The following is a 17,281-nucleotide window of genomic DNA, read 5'->3' as shown; positions in this document are numbered from 1 at the left end:
AGGATTTCAGAAGAATGAAGTTTATTCATATGAAATATCTTCGATCCGTAAAGACAAATTGAGAAACTGGAACAGCTATGCACGGAGTAGAATTCCCATACAGGGCCCATTACGAGTCCTTCTCTGGAGCAGCTTCATCACCACCTTTTGTGTTTCGTGTGTAGATCACCTGCGCTCTGTGCTTCGACACCAACTTTATCATCCCTACAGAAACATGATGAACAGTGATGAGCATTCATATGCTGTGCTGTTTTAAGGAGCACTTGTCCTCCGTGGCATTACCTTTACTCAGCAGCTCAAGCAGCGCGGCTCTGGCCAGGGACCCTCGGACCTTCAGCCTTTCGGATACAACAGCCGGTGTGATGAGCTTGTAGTTGGGCACTTCTTTGTAAAGCTTGTCATATGTGGCCTTGTCGAAGAGGACCAAGTTGTTGAGTTTGTCCCTCACCTTCCCTTTGGACCACTTCTACTCCAAACAAACAAATTCAAGCAGGTTATGGTGAAGATATTACTTTTGTAAGAACTTTTTTTTAAATTGTTGTGTGTATTGGTTCTTATTCCTGACGTTAGAATATTTTCAGTCAATATTCACCTTAATTAGGTTCTGGTGTCCTCTAATTGCCTAATAATGTGCATTGAAGCACTGTAACAGTTCCCTCTACATTTATTATTACCGGTCAGTGCTACTAAATAGAAATTAAGCACAAAAAATTCAGTCAATCCAAGTATTCACAGCACATCACTTTTTGCAATTTTGTTATGTTGCAACCTTATTCCAAAATTGATTAAATGCATTTTTCCTCAAAATTAATTAATGCCAATTAGAGGAGTATTTTTTTTTTTTGCTCTTGCAAATTTCTGACACTGATGCACGCTTTGATGGAATTGCTTTTGTACCTTCTTCTTAGCTTTGCCCCCTGACTTGTTGACTGGATCTTTGTCCTTCTTGGCTTTGCCTGAGTCTTTCTTTTGCTTGCTGTCTTTGGGAGGCTGTATGAAATGTGATCACACAATCGTCAAATCATCATTTCACACCAACAGGCATTTATTGGCAACATTGTAAGCATTGACAGGACGTTCGCTATTTGCATTAGGAAATTAAAAAATATCAATATTGTGACGGAAGGGATTCTGTAGCAAGGTGGGAGGAAAAAATCGAAATCCCCCCACCCTTGACTATGGCAGCAATGTGCATTTGATGCGTTTGTTTTCAGAAAAGAACATTAAAAGCACTAAACCAAAAAATCCAGAGCATTAGCGTGTTGGAGTTTATATATTTACATATTTGACCGGGTCTGTGAGGTTTTGGCAGTTGCCTCACCAACCAACATGCTCTGCAGGGGAATTTGCGCCACTAGCACGCCGCCATGCAGGCAGACCGAGTGGACGAACACATCTGCGTGGCAACACTGGGAATTCAAGTCAGCGTTAGTTCGTTTTACACGTTTTGGATAATAAAAACCCTCACCATGATGCAGGCTCAGCGAGTAGCTAACCCTAGCTGTGAAGAAAGGAAGTATTTTTTCTTCGCCTGTGGGTTAAATGTTCCTGAGTCCGCGCAGCCTGTACCGCCCCCTCGCGGTCTGGATATTTACTAGCAAATGAATTAATGAATTAATACTGTGTTTAGAAGTAATACCATTATACACTATTACACACATGTCAGATGGGTGGTCTGAGTTTTTCAGAAACGGACAATCTACTGGGATTTATCATCCCTACAGAAACATGATGGACAGTGATGAGCATTCATATGCTATGCTTTTTTAAGGAGCACTTGTTCACAGCACATCACTTTTTCCAATGTTGCATCCTTATTCCAAAATTGATTAAATGCATTCTTCCTCAGAATTCTACACACAAAACCCCATGATGATAAAAAAGGCACATTTATTTAAAAATGTGAGATCATGTGCACTATATATCCTGAATATGTGCACACAATATAGAAATACACAGGGTGTTAGTAGTCTAGTGGGTAACACACTCGCCTATGAACCAGAAGACCCGGGTTCGAATCCCACTTACTACCATTGTGTCCCTGAGCAAGACACTTAACCCTAAGTTGCTCCAGGGAGACTGTCCCTGTTTGTAAGTCGCTCTGGATAAGGGCATCTGATAAATGCTGTAAATGTAATGTAAATGTAAATAAGGTGCTAAATGTCACATGTGTAAATATATACACCATGTGAGAGTGAGAGTTGGGTGCAAAAGCCTTATGGGGAACTAGACAAATAAATAGCAGAGCAGTGACTTGAAGAAATACACCCACAGATGAGTGGTCTGAGTATTTCAGAAACGGACAATCTACTGGGATTTTCAAAGACAGCCATCTGTGGGGTCACAAAAAATGGTCCAAAAAATCATGTGAGCAGAAATTGGGTGGATGAAAATGCATTGATGACAGAGTTCCGAGGAGAATGAGCAGACTGGTTCAAAATGAACAGCATTGAACAGTAGCTCAAATAAACACTCTTTACAACCAATATATAAAGAATAACTGAATGCTCAGAACCTGGAAGTAGACGGGGTACATTATCTAAGAACAGAAAATTGAGGCTACAAAAATCGGCTCAAAAAATTGGACAATAAAAGACTGGAACAAACATGTTGTCTGATCAGATGAGTCTCGATAACCTAAGTGAAAATAACGTTAAGGCTCGTGGTGTAATGGAGTTTGGGATATTTTCATGGCACACCTTTGGCACATTAGTACCAAGTGAGCACGAATATCTCAGCATTGTTGCTGACGATGTCCATCCCTTCATGACCATAGTGTACACATCTTCTGAAAGTGTGCCCATCTACTTCCAGCAGGATAATCACAACGCTTAAATCATCTCAACTAGGTTCTTGAATTCACCAAAGTCCAGTAAAGACCTCTAAATGGTCTTGCTCCGCAATACCTGAGTGAACTTTAAGTTCTTTATGAACCGCCACGCGGTCACTACTGGTACCAAAAGTACAGAAGGTCACAGCTGGGAGCAGATCCTTCTCCTATAGAGCTCCGCAGTTGTGGAACGGCTTGCCTGTCAGTGTCCGGGACTCAGACACAGTCTCAGTGTTTAAATCCAATCTGAAAACCTATCCTAGACCCTCATTTCACTTCACTTTGACGCAGTGTCAATTATAAAGTCCAGTTTATCACAGAGTCCCCCTGTTAGACACAGACAGTGTTAAATTCACCCTAGTTAGGCTGTCCTAGTTAGGGTACCGGGCCACTGTAGCACCAATATACCACTATAACCACATATTTCAGTATCGGTCATACAGTGCAACCGTCTGCCGCTGCTTCTGTTTTTTTTCACCGAGACACGGAACCAAGCACCCAGACCACTGGCAGACCCCAGTGAAGAGACCAGCAAATAAATCCTGGTTCCTGACAACTGCTTAACAAGGACATACCATGAAACAAACCAGAGGGTCACCACAGCCACCACCACCGTTACAACTACAGCTTCAGGGATCTTCAAGTGGACCAGTAACATCATTATGGACACGTAAACTAGACCACTGGACTACATCCTGGACTTCTCCAACCCTAAAACTGTAGGAGTTATTATTATATCATCCCCAACCCTGCACTGACACCATTTGCAGGCTCACTCTACCCTGGAAGGGGGTCCCTCTCTTTATCACTCCTTCCCAACGTTTCTTCCTTTCTTTTTTTTTTCTCTCTCCTAGAGTTTTTTTTGTGGAGTTTTTCCTTGTGTGCAGAAGGGTCAAGTGTGGGGGTGTCAACTGTAGGGCCTGTCAAAGCCCATTGAGACATACTGTATGTGATTTTGGGCTATATAAAAAATAAATGTTGTTGTTGTTTTCAAGTGGCCTCCATAGTCACAAGATCTCAAATAAACCTCAAATAAATCTCAATCCAATAGGGAGTAGGGAGTGGAGTACAGAAGTGGACTCGAAGGGTTGCATGTTCAAATCCCAAACCACCAAGGTGCCTTTGATCTGATCCCCAGAAATTGAAAGTTAAGTGATTGTCATTGTGATACACAGCACAGCAAAGATGGACAACAAAATGTGTCCTCTGCTTTAGTGAGAAGTGGGCAGCCATGTTTGTGGGCAGTTAGTGGGGATGGTACTGTGCTCAGTGGCACTTCAGTAGCACCTTGGCGGATCAGGATTCAAACCGGCAATGTTCTGATTATGGGTCTGCTTCCTTAACCACTAGGCCACCACTGGTGAGCTGACTGTCCAGCTGACTTTCATGGCTGCCCACTGATCACTGAGGGTGATGGATTAAATGCAGAGCGTACAGTGTGCTGTGCTCGCTGTGTATCACAATGACAGAATCTTTCACTTCACTCTTAGAGGACATGGGAGTCCAGGCAGGTACTATTACCTAATAAAGAGGCTGGTGATTGCCTGCTCTCTCACTGTGCCCCATTATGTCACCTGTTAATAAATATGAAATTTTTATTTCTTTCAAAACAAATGCTTCTCATTATCATGCATGACTGTTTCTGTTTTATATTGTTATATATTTAGATATTGAGGTGTGGCCTGATGTGTAAAAAAATAAATAAATCATGCGTTGGGTGGTAAATTGGGTACAAACAGTTTATGTGGGTGGAAAATACAGGTGCATGCATGGTTGCCAAATTGAATATTGTGCACCTTTGTTGCATCATTAATAAGCTGAAATACATGTACAAACAAAGAAGCACAAAACCACAAGCAGCAAATGCTGGTTAAAACTAATGGACAAACCAGCACAAATCATCTCTTGCAACTTGGCAATTCTGCTGCTATTCTTGATTCTTCCACACCACAGAAAAACTATTGATGAAAATATGATTCCATTCATTCATTTGAAGAAATATTTCTATTGGGCACTGCTTTTTTATTAGTTCCTAATTGAATCAAGTGCTTAAGCTGCAAAGTAACATAACCTACAGCAATACCAGTTGCACACTCAATAGCATTAATATCTTGTTTAAAATGAATATGTAAAAATACAGTGCTCCAAGGTGGAACACATTCATACATTTACACTGACAGTTTTTTCATTTAAGAATAAACTGTAGAAACAATATATTGGCTGAGAATGCTGAAAATGGGAAAATATAGAACTATTTAGAATATACATTGGTGCTCTTCAATATGTGTGGAAACCTATATACAATGAGCAATATATTTATTATAACTTGTTATACTGTCATCAAAAATCTGTGTATTCACATCTATAACAGGTGAGGTTTTGGTGAATATACTGTTTACTTACAGTACACACAACCTACAGTGCAAAGTACAGTTATTTAAACATTCCCATTGGCAAAGTATTCCAACAAACGTCTCTCCTGCATTTGTGCCTCCACTGAAGGCATTCTGTGCAACAGGCAATGTAGGTCTCACATACTCATGTGCTGCTGGGATACTCTAGATCCATGTGCATTACCTATACAGTGATTTAGTTATTTTATAGAAGAGAAAATAAATAAGGAACATGTTACCTTACAAAAAGTCTGTCAGAGAAATGAATTGTAATTCCTAATAATTTTGCAGGTGTAAGGTGATTAATGAAATAATGATGACTGTGACTGAGATGATGTTCGTAAGTGTGACTTCAGCTGCTCCTAGAAAGAGTCTTGAGGATGCTGTCAATCAGCACAATACAGGCAATGCTCTCTACATGGGCATTGTGATTTAGAGGTTCAGTCCATTTTCTTGGCCATACGGCCCATCCGTGTACGCATGTTGCGTATGAGGAAGAAGCACACAGTGGTCACAGCGCAGGTCACCTCGGCAACCCAGAAGGCCGTGTCCCAGTTGTAACGTTTGGCAACGGTGCTGAATGGAAGTCCAGCCAGGAAAGCGCCAACTGCAACAACCACAGAAAAATGGCGGTCCGCAGGGTTAACGTACTCCTCCATAAAAAGATGTAGTCAGGGAATTTACATTTACAGCATTTTTCAGGCGCTTATCCCGAGCACCTTACAAACAATTGTTACAGGGATGGTTCCCCTGGACACAATGGTAGTGAGTGGGGTTTGAACCTGGGACTTTGTGGACTTCTGGTTCATAGGCGAGGTTGTTACTCACTAGGCTACAAACTGTTGTAAATTGCACAGGCAGCAAACAAATAGATTCCAAATCTCAGTAAAATGACATTCTTATCTGCACTGTGTCCAAAGTGTTGCTAGGCATGATGCTACGATACATGCTTGGTTGTTAGTGTAATGGTTAGGTGTCCTCACCATTACATCACTAAATAAGATGAGAAAGAATTGCTTGATTCTTTCTTTGAAGTGTACTTCAAAAATCATAATGGGAAGTGCCTGATGATTGACAGCTCTCGTGCTCCGCTTTAAATCACAAACCATAAAGCCATTAACTTACCATTGGCCATCAAGGCTACAACAGCATGGGATGTACCACAGAAATTTGATGGGGCACTTTCACTAGCAATCACCCCAAACAGTGCAATTGGTCCATAGGAAGAGAATCCAAAAGCAGCTCCTAGAGTTAGAATCCAGATCTAGATTTTCAAACAAAACACAAACAAAATTTCAACCAAATCCCTCTAAATTCACACTAGATAACAATAAAGGGTTATGTCAAATAACCCAAAAGAATCATTTCTAGTTTTCAAGTGGGAAAAAGAGACCTCTTTTTCTGACAGTCCTGTGAGCTCAGAGACAGGATGGAGAGCAATCACCCAGAGAGGATCTTCCTAAAGATAAAAGTCCAGATATTGATGCTTTTCCAGACTCTCCTGTATTTAGAAGTATCCAGCATGGCAAACTTACTTTGGGTGACTCTGCAGTGATCGTCACCCTGAACAGATACATGGACACGTACATCCCAGCCATCATTGAAAGCAGCAGACCATGCCTAGGGTTTCCATAGATACCCAGCCCTCGCTGTGTTGAAAATGGGGGGAAAGAAATTTCAGGATCAAAAAGTAAAAATCCAGGCATGATTTAGCTTTTAAAAATATCATTTGAATAATAATCATAGTAGTCAACTGATCCTCCATTTACACAGAGCAGTGTTGGGCTAAATTACTTTTGGAATAAAGGGAGTCATCTTCTGTTGCAATCATTTCTGGGTGGTTTGAAATCACTTTTCGGATTTCAGTATCAAATTGAATATGAAGATTTTGTGTTTCTACAGCCCTGGTAAATCCACAAGTCACCCACCTGTGCAACAGCCTTGTCAGAAAAGTATCCAGCAGCCAGACTGCCTAGAAGTCCACCCACCTCCAGAGCACTCATATAAGAGCTTCCTGTATTCAAATACGCAATATTAGTTCATTCATACAGAAAAGACGTTATTAAAGGTCCCATGTCATGAAGAAAATTTCACTTTGTGAGATAATTTAACATTAATACAAGGTCCCGGAGCCTGTCTGTGGCTAGAAATGACGATAGGTGTAAATAGTGCGTTAGCCGTTCTGCTTCGCCGTTCAGAGAGATCGGATCTGGAATTTCTCCCCTCATGTCATCATAAGCGGAAAGGTTACCCCCCCGTTGGTTGTAATTCTGCATCACTAAGACCTATATAAAAATGTTAATGTCAGGGGACCTTTAAAGACAAGGTGCTTGAAATATGGACACTTTGCTCCATGAGAAACATTTACAATGAACAAAGAACCTTCTGACCATTAAATAAAAAACAACTTCCAGCTTGAGGCCTCACTGCAGCCTTTAAGGTGGAGGAGTCAGGCTTACCCATGAGTACTGACTGGCCCTTTTCCTGGATAAGGAAGAGCTGGCCCCAGTCAGTGCAGGCTATCTTCACCCCAAACACCACCAAGTAGCCCAAGGACAAAACCCACAGGTATGGAGACAGGAGGAACTCTTTGAGAGTGCTCTCATTATTGCTTGCACCTAAAGTAGGACAGGAGTAATTTTTTTTATTATTTTATAATTAATACCTATACATATGGTGCCTATTTGGTGGATAATGCATTTACCTTCTTTGGCCCCTTTGTCTTTCTTTGCACCAGGTTCAATGTTAGGAAGACCAACCTCACTGGGTTCGTTCTTCACAAACATGACACACAGGACACCAATGGCCACACAAATAATGCCAGACATAGCAAAAATAGTCCGCCAGCCATAGTACTGAAGCAGTATGGTTGTGACCAGGGGACCCAGTCCTCCAGCCAAATTCATGCTGCTGGACAGGATGGCCCACCACGTTCCAAACTGAGACGGCTCAAACCACTGAGGGAGGACAGAAGACATGTGAGTAATTATAGCGCTCAGCATACCAATGTGCAGTTCACAGCCTCTAGAAATCTCCAGGGAAGGGGGTTATGAACACGGTGTCCAGAACCTGGTCCTGAAGGACCACCTTCTAAACTGTTGATCTAGCTTTGGTGTTCCCTAATAATAGGTGTGGCAGGTAGTGGGCTACATTTGAACCACATTTGATTTGCAACATGAGTGAGTAAAAACATGAACAGGAAAAATAAAATTATTAATCCATATCATATTACCACTGTTAATATGATCGTAAACGAGCAGACTTCCTCTCCCTGTAGACCCAGTGTGGAATCACACAGCTGTACATAGCAGGGAAGTCATTTCACATCGGATGTAAGATTTATCAGGCAGAATATGTGAGCTTGCAATACTGGGTCCTGGCAGAGAGCTGACTGTTAACCAAGAAGGCAGGGCTATATGTGGGCAAGGGTTCGAATTTCGGTCTACGTCACTTTCTACTACGACGTCTACTGACAGGTGCTGGCCTAATGGCAAAGGGTGAAACATGTTGTCCCCACCACTGCAGAGAATGTGGACAAGATCAATGCCACACTGACTAGTCAGCAGATCCACAGACCCATATGCATCAAGTGAATTGGCCACCTTTCCATCATGTCCAACACGAAGGGGATCAGCTCTTTGTGTGACAGTACTTCTACTGTGCCATGTCACATATAATCCTTATGTGATAGTGGCCCTGTTGCCTCCGGATTATCATTGTCACTTTCTTGGCCCACATTTGGTAGGAACTAACAACTGCATTACAGAAACACTAAAAAAAAAAAAACACTGTTTTGTGGGGTAAATTTAGCTTTAATGACAAAAATGACAAGCCCTTTTCGGGGCACTTACCTTTCGAAGTACTTTTCCACATGGTGGCCACCCAAATCCCTGACCTAGCCCATTTAAAAACCAAAGTATAGTAAATACAGCAACTGAAGAGGACCAAGAGAAGAGGACGTTGATGCTTCCAACAATGAAGAGGCCAATGGAAAAGAGCCATCGAGCACTGATCTTGTCGGAGAGCACGCCACTGATAAACTTGCTGATGGCGTAAGCCAGCGTCTGGCTGCTGGTGATCAGCCCTGGTGAAACAAACCAGCAATTCCAATTCCACCATTAGTCCTGCACACTTCAAGCACACTCTGAGGTCACTAATAAAAATATATCTACGTATTAATATGAATTCACTGCGGCAACTTGAGCGGGCCGGTATGTTGCAGAGGGATTTATTGTTCTTACCCAGGTCTTCTTTGTCCAGCTCAATCTCATTCATCATTGAAGGCATGACAAAGGAAAAGGTCTTTCTGTTGAAGTAGTACATGGCGTAGCCCACAAACATGGACAGAAAAATTGTGGTGCGGTAGTAGCCATATCCCGTAGCCCCCATGGCGAAACGGTTTCAGCAGTAACTTCTTATGGGTAAACCTCAGGTTCTTCAGCTGTTCTTCAGTGCAGGTCCAACGTCTCCTGGCTGTCTTATATGCCGTGCATGCCTACTTTCTCACTGGGGTTCCAAATCCAGACCCAGCCTGGAAAAGAAATAGTCTTCAGTCTAGAATGATGCATTCTCCGTTGCAAGAAGACATTGTTACTTTATTAATGATTTAACGTGATATACATTTGGAGTATTAGGGAGCATGCGCAACCCATCAAGAACACTTGAGGACATTTTAGTCACATTTGGACTGGAGTATTATTAACAGTACGTCATAAGGTATAAAGTCAACATTTAAAGGCTCCTGATGACATTCGCGACAACTGTCGTCCTGTGATCTGAGGTAATGGAACATGTAAGCGGGCAGCAGACCTGTCAGACCGTCTGGACCTCCTCGCAGGAGCTCGAAATGAAAATGGTCCCCGCGGCCGGGTTCGGACGCGCCGCACAGGTTAAAATGGTGTCGCCGGGCTCCGAGACCCGCTCTGCGGCGAGCTAATTGGCAGATACTCGGACACACCTTGCCGCTGCGGCTGCGCCGCGAAGTCCCGGCGCGGCGGACCAGGAATTCCCTCCTCGCGCTGATCTCACATTGGACGCCCGCGTGTCACTCAGCCTGTGACGCAGGGGTGGGCGGGATCGGAGGCGGGGCCTTCTGACCCGTCCGCTTCTTACTCTCAGGTCGAGGTCACGATTGTTTTTTACGACTTCTTTTCTTACAACTCTGGCAATGGTGCAGGCAATTTTAAAAGAGATGGCCTTACACCGATTCATGTCATTTTACTCGTGGAAGCGTAAACGCGTCAGGAAAAGTCTTCTCCTCTGATACGAAAAATGTCTTTCACTGAATGCGTTCATCCATGATGCTGCATCAAGCAGGTCAAGGTTATTTCGAGGTAACAAAATTGCACGTCCTCTACGGACCTCCGTATTACAAAAAAAAATATTTTTAATGGTAAATAAATGAATACACAATGATTCCATAATAAAATAGTTCCAAAAATGTACATAATCATACCTACAGTGAAAGATTTACCTTATATAGCCTAAAGACCAATAAATATTATGAACATACTGTAAATATATAAAATGTATAGATCCTAAAAGTCACAGTGTCTGCCGATGTGCAATGACATAATCCCCATCTGCCAAGGTGCCACTGAGGTGCCACTGAGCAAAGCACTGTCCCCACTTCTGTCATGGCTGCCCACTGCTCATTAAGGGTGATGGTTGTGTGCACCATGTGCAGTGCTGTAGTGTATCATAATGACAATAACTTCACTTTCACTGAAGAGGGTGATTATTTGTGAAAGAGGCCTGCGTATAATTTCTGACACCAAATAAAGTGTCTATTCAGCACTTTCACACACTTAAATGCACAAATAAGATCTCCTCAGATTGGCTGGTTTACAGCCAGGAGCAGATGGGAATTCAATGCTGGGCTTCTCATCCATTCTTTTCCCTGATATTCCTGAAAACCAACATGGGGTATAAGAGGGTGAATATTAGTGCCACAGCATAAGAAAGGAAAGATGTTACAGCAATGTGAAATTTGGATTTGGTTGAGGAGACAATGATTGAGCCATCAAATATGGCCCAATTCTGTGACATCTTCAGTGCCCCAAACATCATGGTCATATTTGAAAGACACAGTCAAAACATCATCAATGGCATATGATACATTAAAATAGTTTCAATTTGCAAAGTGGTGACATTTTTGTTTGAGTCTTTGTGCTCCTCCCTCATGCTGTTCCGTCATCTCTCATAAAATGAAGTCTTTGTCTTTTCGCATGAGAGGCAGCATTCTTCCAAAGAGATGACCTCTCTTCTTTCCACAATGTTTGGCACTAGGGGTTCAATCAGACCCGACTGTAGGAGCTCAGTGGTTCTAATGAAGACTTCACAGGAGAATAGTTAACAGGGACAGGGCTCTGTATCATTTGTAAGTATGATTTAAGAATTTATTCCCCAAGCCAGTCTGGGCAAAGATGTTGTACTGTTTCTAAATATTTCAATAGTTTGAATAATTATATACAAGATGTGAGACGTTCACATAAAATCTACATTGCTTGAACTCACAATAAATTGGGGTTTTACAGATAAACATGACTTTTCACTGTGAAACTTGTCTATTGATTGTGCCAGACCCACATTATATGTGTTTGGTCCATGTTGCAGTACAGAGGAATGTGTTTTGTATTTGATGTGCCCTAGATGTCATTTTTGTTCTTATGCCTAAAAGTCACATACCGAACCTGTATCTTAAAGCAATAAGAAGCCAGATACTGACATCTTGAGTGTATTATAGACACTGAGAAACTGAGAATGGGACAAAATAGTGGGTTTTTATGACACTGTGACCATATCACAGGATGGAATGCTTTTTAAAAAATACTGAAAAATTATGTGCAGGATGAAAAATGTGTGAAGACTCAATTACAGCATTATTCAGCTAATCTTTTCTAGCCATCCACTCAGTCAGGCTTTACTGCACAGATTTTGCTTCCAGCACATCAGTTCTTCTAAACCTAATAATGACCTGCACTGACACTATAAGGCCCTATTTTTAGACCCAAGAACTGTGATATGTTTCCTGCAGGTAATGAGGGGGTCCAGACCAGAAGAGTCTTTGAGCAGACAAGATGGTGAGGCGACGTGACATCCTTACTATTGTTTTAGTAATATTGCCGTGGATGTTGCTCATCAGTATCTGGCATCAAAGGACTGTGACCCATTTACTTCCAAATCAAAAAGGTAATTCATTGTAATGTAGTCCTTAATAAACAGTGGTGGAAATGTTGAAGGGTTACTGTAAAAAAAAAAACTTTGCAAAGTTCTCAAATAATTTTATTATGGTCTAGTGTGATAAGATGATCCATTCGGTCTAAACCCAGGATTATGGTGTGAAACAAGTATCTTGTGATGTCAACATTGTGGATTTAACTTGTGAAAGGTTAAATCTATAATGTCATCCTATGCCATTATTTCTAAACTAGGAAGAACCTGTTATGTCACTGCGATTTCAGGTTAGGATAGAATGAGGAACTGTCTCTGGTGCTGATCTGTAGTGTTTGAACAGCTACAGGTGTAGTCTTTCAGGTTGCACTTCATGCTCAATTCTACTAAATTGTTTAAAAGCAATTTTGTCACTAAGGGATTCATTCCTCCTAATTTATTCCTCCTAATATTTTATCTTTGTAAGATGACAGGAGACATATTCTCCAAGAGTCAGTTTGTGGCTTCAAGCACATGGAAACTTTTTCTACTCAATATGTGAGCAGCCGTCATCTGCCGAGATCTGATGTGCTGCCAGTGATTTACATCATTACACCTACCTACACTCGACCCGTCCAAAAAGCCGAACTTACACGCCAAGTCAGCACTTTCCTCCACGTCCCTAACCTGCACTGGATATTGGTGGAGGACTCGCCGAAGAGGACAGCGCTGGTTTCAGAGCTGCTACTTAAGTCAGGCCTGAACTGCACTCACCTCAGCACAGAGACGCCACACAGCTACAAACCCCGCGGCCCGTCTAGAGACTCTCACATCCCCCGTGGCACCATGCAGAGAAACCTAGCCCTCAAATGGCTTAGAGAGACATTTCAGCAAAATAGCCAGCAGCAGGGTGTGGTCTACTTTGCGGATGACGACAACACTTACAGCCTGGAGCTGTTTGAGGAGGTGAGATGAGCTTCACTATGCATTTATTGTCCATCATCATGTATGCATGCACGGTATGACTGAAAGCTGATGTAGTTTGTTGTGTTCTCCTAGAAAAAAGCAAATGGGGAAAAAGAGGCAAGCTCAATGTTACTGGACCTCATTTATCTAACATCTAACATACGGCAGAAAAATGGGTGTATGATCATTTCCATGCCCATTTCATGATTTATCAAATTTCAACCTGTCCACGGCTCCTGTACCCACTTCCAGATCCTGTACACACTTTCTGTAAGTGCGAGACAATGCGACAGCAGAGGAAATCAAGCTGTTACAGACTTTATCGATTTATCAAATTGTGAGATTATAGGTCACGTAGTTAATTGCATTATTACAGACATGTGTGTAATTGTGTACAGCAGTCAAAGAAAATGTACACATCCAGGATAAATGAAATAATTATAGGGTTTAGACTGAATGTAGGTTAAACAATGAAAGAGAGCAACTTAAGAGCAATGAAAGTTATCTGGTGAAATAAAATTAAAATTGATCAAGTTTACATTGGTCCCTGTTCAATGAAGAAACACATTAAAATATAGTTAAAACTTTGAAGTAATGATGTTGTAATGATGTCAATTTCCATGTCAGAAAAATTCCTCTTCTTTGCCACCTTCCACTCTTTCATGTCGCAATGTTCTGGGGCGTGGCCATGTAAATTAAGCTAAATTTCAGATGTCGGATGCTATGCAAGAATTGGCACAAGTGCACCTGTTTCATGAATCACACATGACACTGTAAAATACACTTCTTTTGATAAAAGAGACCCAGTGTGTAGTTATGGTTTGTACCAAATGACAATGTTTTTACTGTTGCTGTAGATTGCAGATATTGCTTATTTTAAAAAACATATCATTTCTCCATAGATCCGGGCTACCCACAAAGTGTCAGTGTGGCCTGTGGCCTTTGTGGGAGGTCTGCGGTACGAGTCTCCTAAGATCAATGTCTTTGGCAAGGTGTATGGATGGAAAACAGTGTTTGACCCCCACCGCCCCTTTGCTATTGACATGGCTGGATTTGCCATTAATCTGCAGCTCATCCTTTCCAAGCCTCAGGCCTACTTCAGGTTCAGGGGTGTAAAAGGGGGGTATCAGGAGAGCAGTCTACTACGTGAGCTTGTCACCCTCCAAGACTTGGAGCCCAAGGCAGCTAACTGCACTAAGGTGAGATAAAAAGATTTTAACAACAACAAATAACCATATAATATTAAATACTGTTAATATAAATGGAATTTAAACATAATTTATAAAAAATGTCATAGTCCTATTCTTCTATACATGCTTTGCATATATCTTTTTCCTGCTTAAGTTGCAATTTACAGAATGCAACATGAGACTGGATTTGATAAATGGTTTAAAAAAAAAGGAAAACTGCAAAATGTTAATAATGCAAGTAATGCAAGTACTTTACCACAGCTGTTACTTTAGTACATGGTTGACCTTTCAAAACATTTTATTTATTAGCTGAAAACTGTTTTTTTTAGGTTCTTGTATGGCACACTAGGACGGAAAAGCCTGTATTGGTCAATGAAGGGAAGAAAGGATTCACTGACCCCAACATTGAGATATAATGTTTCTGACACTGGCAATATATCTTTAAAAAAGTGTGTGTGTGTGTGTGTGTGTGTGTATGTGTGTGTACAAAAGGGATGAACCGATTTAAATTTTCTTGGCGGATTCTGATTTCCAATGTGAGTGTGAAATTTTGACCGAAAAAGATTTTCTGTCAGAGAACAGCAAATACAAATCAGAATTTTCTTTAATACAAAATGTTATGTTCATAACAAAATATTAATAAAGACAAATAACTGAATAAATAAATGCACAACTAAACCCTCAAATACAACTGATGAGTAATTAGTTATTTTTAAAAAATAATAATCGTGGAGGTAATGACAAAAACCTGAGTGAGATTCGCTAGTCCTTCCATAAAGATGAATCGCTATAAAACACGCAAAAGAAACCCAGTTACTGTGTGAGACCATAGGGGAATAGGGGAAGTCAGCTCAGGTCTGAGGAAGAGAACCCTTTTAAGCCATATTACTCACATTCTTCCGTTAGCATGTTTCAACACTGCTCAAGACACATTTAAGCAAAAGTGAAAAAAAAAAAGTTCATTTAAGCTGTTTTCAATTTGTGTTTTTAACCTTTTTAACCCTTTGTGAACATTTTTTTTCTCTCACCACAAATGGGTGTATATATGACGAAGGCAGCAATTTTGAATGTCACATTACAACCAGAATTCCTTAAATTTGAATAAACAGAAAACAAAAATCACATGAGCCAATATTAAATTAACAGCAGAACATAGATAACATGACAGACGTGCCAACTGGGAAGTTATTCAGCTTTTCCACTAAATTAACTGATTTGGCACAGGCTCAAGTAATGGCTGAAAAGTAAAGACGTTTGAAAGAGAACATCTGGGAGAACATCTAGCAACTTATTAAGTCACTTGATATCAGGTCTGTAACATAATAAACTGGATGTCTTAGAGAGGCAGAGTCTCTCAGAAGAAAAACTAGCCAGATTCTCTCCAGTCTGTGAAAGAATATGTAAAAAGAGACATTTAAATTTGATGTTCCCCAACATGGAATTGCAAAAGCATTGCAATTCTCACCTCATCATCTACAGGGTATAACATCATCCAAAGATTCAGCAAAACTGTCGGGCCCTCAGACAACACAGTCATTGGCACGATCGCTAAATGTTTTCAGCTTGAATACTTTGGAAGAAACTATGAATGATGAAAGGTATATAAAAATGTCAAAAACATGTCAAAGATGACCACAAACTGTTCAGCAACAGTAACAGGCAAGAATTGGACAAAATATCCAACATCAAAGCTCCCGAAACTCATAACCTCGATGCTCAGAAATCTCCAGACTGTTTTAAAAAGGAGAATAGATGCTACAACCTATATTTTGAGACCTGTAGCGTGTAGATGACCCAGTGGATGTTGATTTTAGGGAGAAGATAATTTATTATTTTAGATATGCTTCAATACCGATTGTTTTTTACTATTGCAATTGTCTGTAGTGTCGAGCTGAAATTCCAAATTGTGTTCACCTGATGTTGTCTGTTTTTAAGTTGTCCTTTTGTATGTAGTCCTTACTGGGTCATTGTATGCTCATTTGCAGTATGTTGTCCTGTATGCCAATTTTTTCAAATAAAACAACAAAGCCATGTGTATGTGTCCCATGTCTCCTGTCTGCCACGCCCAATGCCGTTCCCTGTGACAGCAATGTATTTTGTCATTTACATTTAAGGCATATGGCAGACACCCTTATCCAAAGCGATGTACAACGTGCTTTCATGTTACCATCAATGAAGTGATCAATTCTGGTTCACTAGGACCCCCAACTATGAATACAATCTTTTTATTCACTCTGTTGTATTTTCTATACAGAAGTCAGACAATAAGAAGGTTACAAGTTAATCTAAATATTCTCTAAAGAGGAAGGTCTCGAGCTGCTGTTTGAAAATACTCAGTGACTGAGCTGTTCTGACCTCGAGGGGAAGTTCATTCCACCACCACTGAGGGGCCAAGACGGAGAAGAGTCTAGATGAATGTCTTCCTTTTACCTTCAGAGATGGAGGGAAGGACGGAATCTACATGAGCGGGACAATCATGCCATTTTTAAATTCAATAAAGAATGCAAAAAATTTAAATGACTGATTCATTAAAATTGGATACTCATCAATTAATTCACTTTGTTCATTCCCTACCATCAGTCGTAGTAAATGCACATTTACTTCTACAAATTTTCTATCAGCAACAGCTCTACAACATGTACCAATGGCATTCAAAAGATCCAGGGTTCTTCACATCCTAAAGAATCCTACTTTAGGTGCCCCAGACTAGTATCATCTCTGTCTACGTCTATATATCACAGAACAACCTC

General features: G+C 40.9%; 3 protein-coding genes across 3 annotated transcripts; 1 reads left to right on the top strand and 2 right to left on the bottom strand.

Annotated features, from left to right (window-relative positions):
• LOC114791825 (40S ribosomal protein S25) lies at positions 1-1,536 on the bottom strand. Its single transcript, XM_028982285.1, has 4 exons — positions 1,469-1,536; positions 898-990; positions 283-466; positions 1-204 (listed from the first exon to the last, which is right to left on the bottom strand). Exons 1-4 carry the CDS (start codon positions 1,469-1,471, stop codon positions 110-112), a joined length of 375 nt encoding a protein of 124 aa, XP_028838118.1. The 5' UTR covers positions 1,472-1,536; the 3' UTR covers positions 1-109.
• Positions 1,537-4,555: 3,019 nt separating this feature from the next.
• LOC114791820 (glucose-6-phosphate exchanger SLC37A4-like) lies at positions 4,556-10,227 on the bottom strand. The gene is made up of 10 exons (XM_028982281.1): positions 10,033-10,227; positions 9,465-9,754; positions 9,075-9,307; positions 7,928-8,180; positions 7,683-7,841; positions 7,152-7,237; positions 6,759-6,872; positions 6,617-6,682; positions 6,349-6,487; positions 4,556-5,830 (listed from the first exon to the last, which is right to left on the bottom strand). Exons 2-10 carry the CDS (start codon positions 9,610-9,612, stop codon positions 5,664-5,666), a joined length of 1,365 nt encoding a protein of 454 aa, XP_028838114.1. The 5' UTR covers positions 9,613-9,754; positions 10,033-10,227; the 3' UTR covers positions 4,556-5,663.
• A 1,278-nt stretch (positions 10,228-11,505) lies between these two features.
• Positions 11,506-16,413, top strand: LOC114791823 (galactosylgalactosylxylosylprotein 3-beta-glucuronosyltransferase 1-like). The gene is made up of 5 exons (XM_028982283.1): positions 11,506-11,602; positions 12,260-12,414; positions 12,863-13,341; positions 14,244-14,540; positions 14,861-16,413. Exons 2-5 carry the CDS (start codon positions 12,303-12,305, stop codon positions 14,945-14,947), a joined length of 975 nt encoding a protein of 324 aa, XP_028838116.1. The 5' UTR covers positions 11,506-11,602; positions 12,260-12,302; the 3' UTR covers positions 14,948-16,413.
• The last annotated feature ends 868 nt before the right edge of the window (positions 16,414-17,281 follow it).

This window comes from Denticeps clupeoides, chromosome 6, assembly GCF_900700375.1.
Source record: "Denticeps clupeoides chromosome 6, fDenClu1.1, whole genome shotgun sequence".
Lineage (NCBI taxonomy): Eukaryota > Metazoa > Chordata > Actinopteri > Clupeiformes > Denticipitidae > Denticeps > Denticeps clupeoides.
This window is presented reverse-complemented; position numbering and strand designations above follow the sequence as displayed.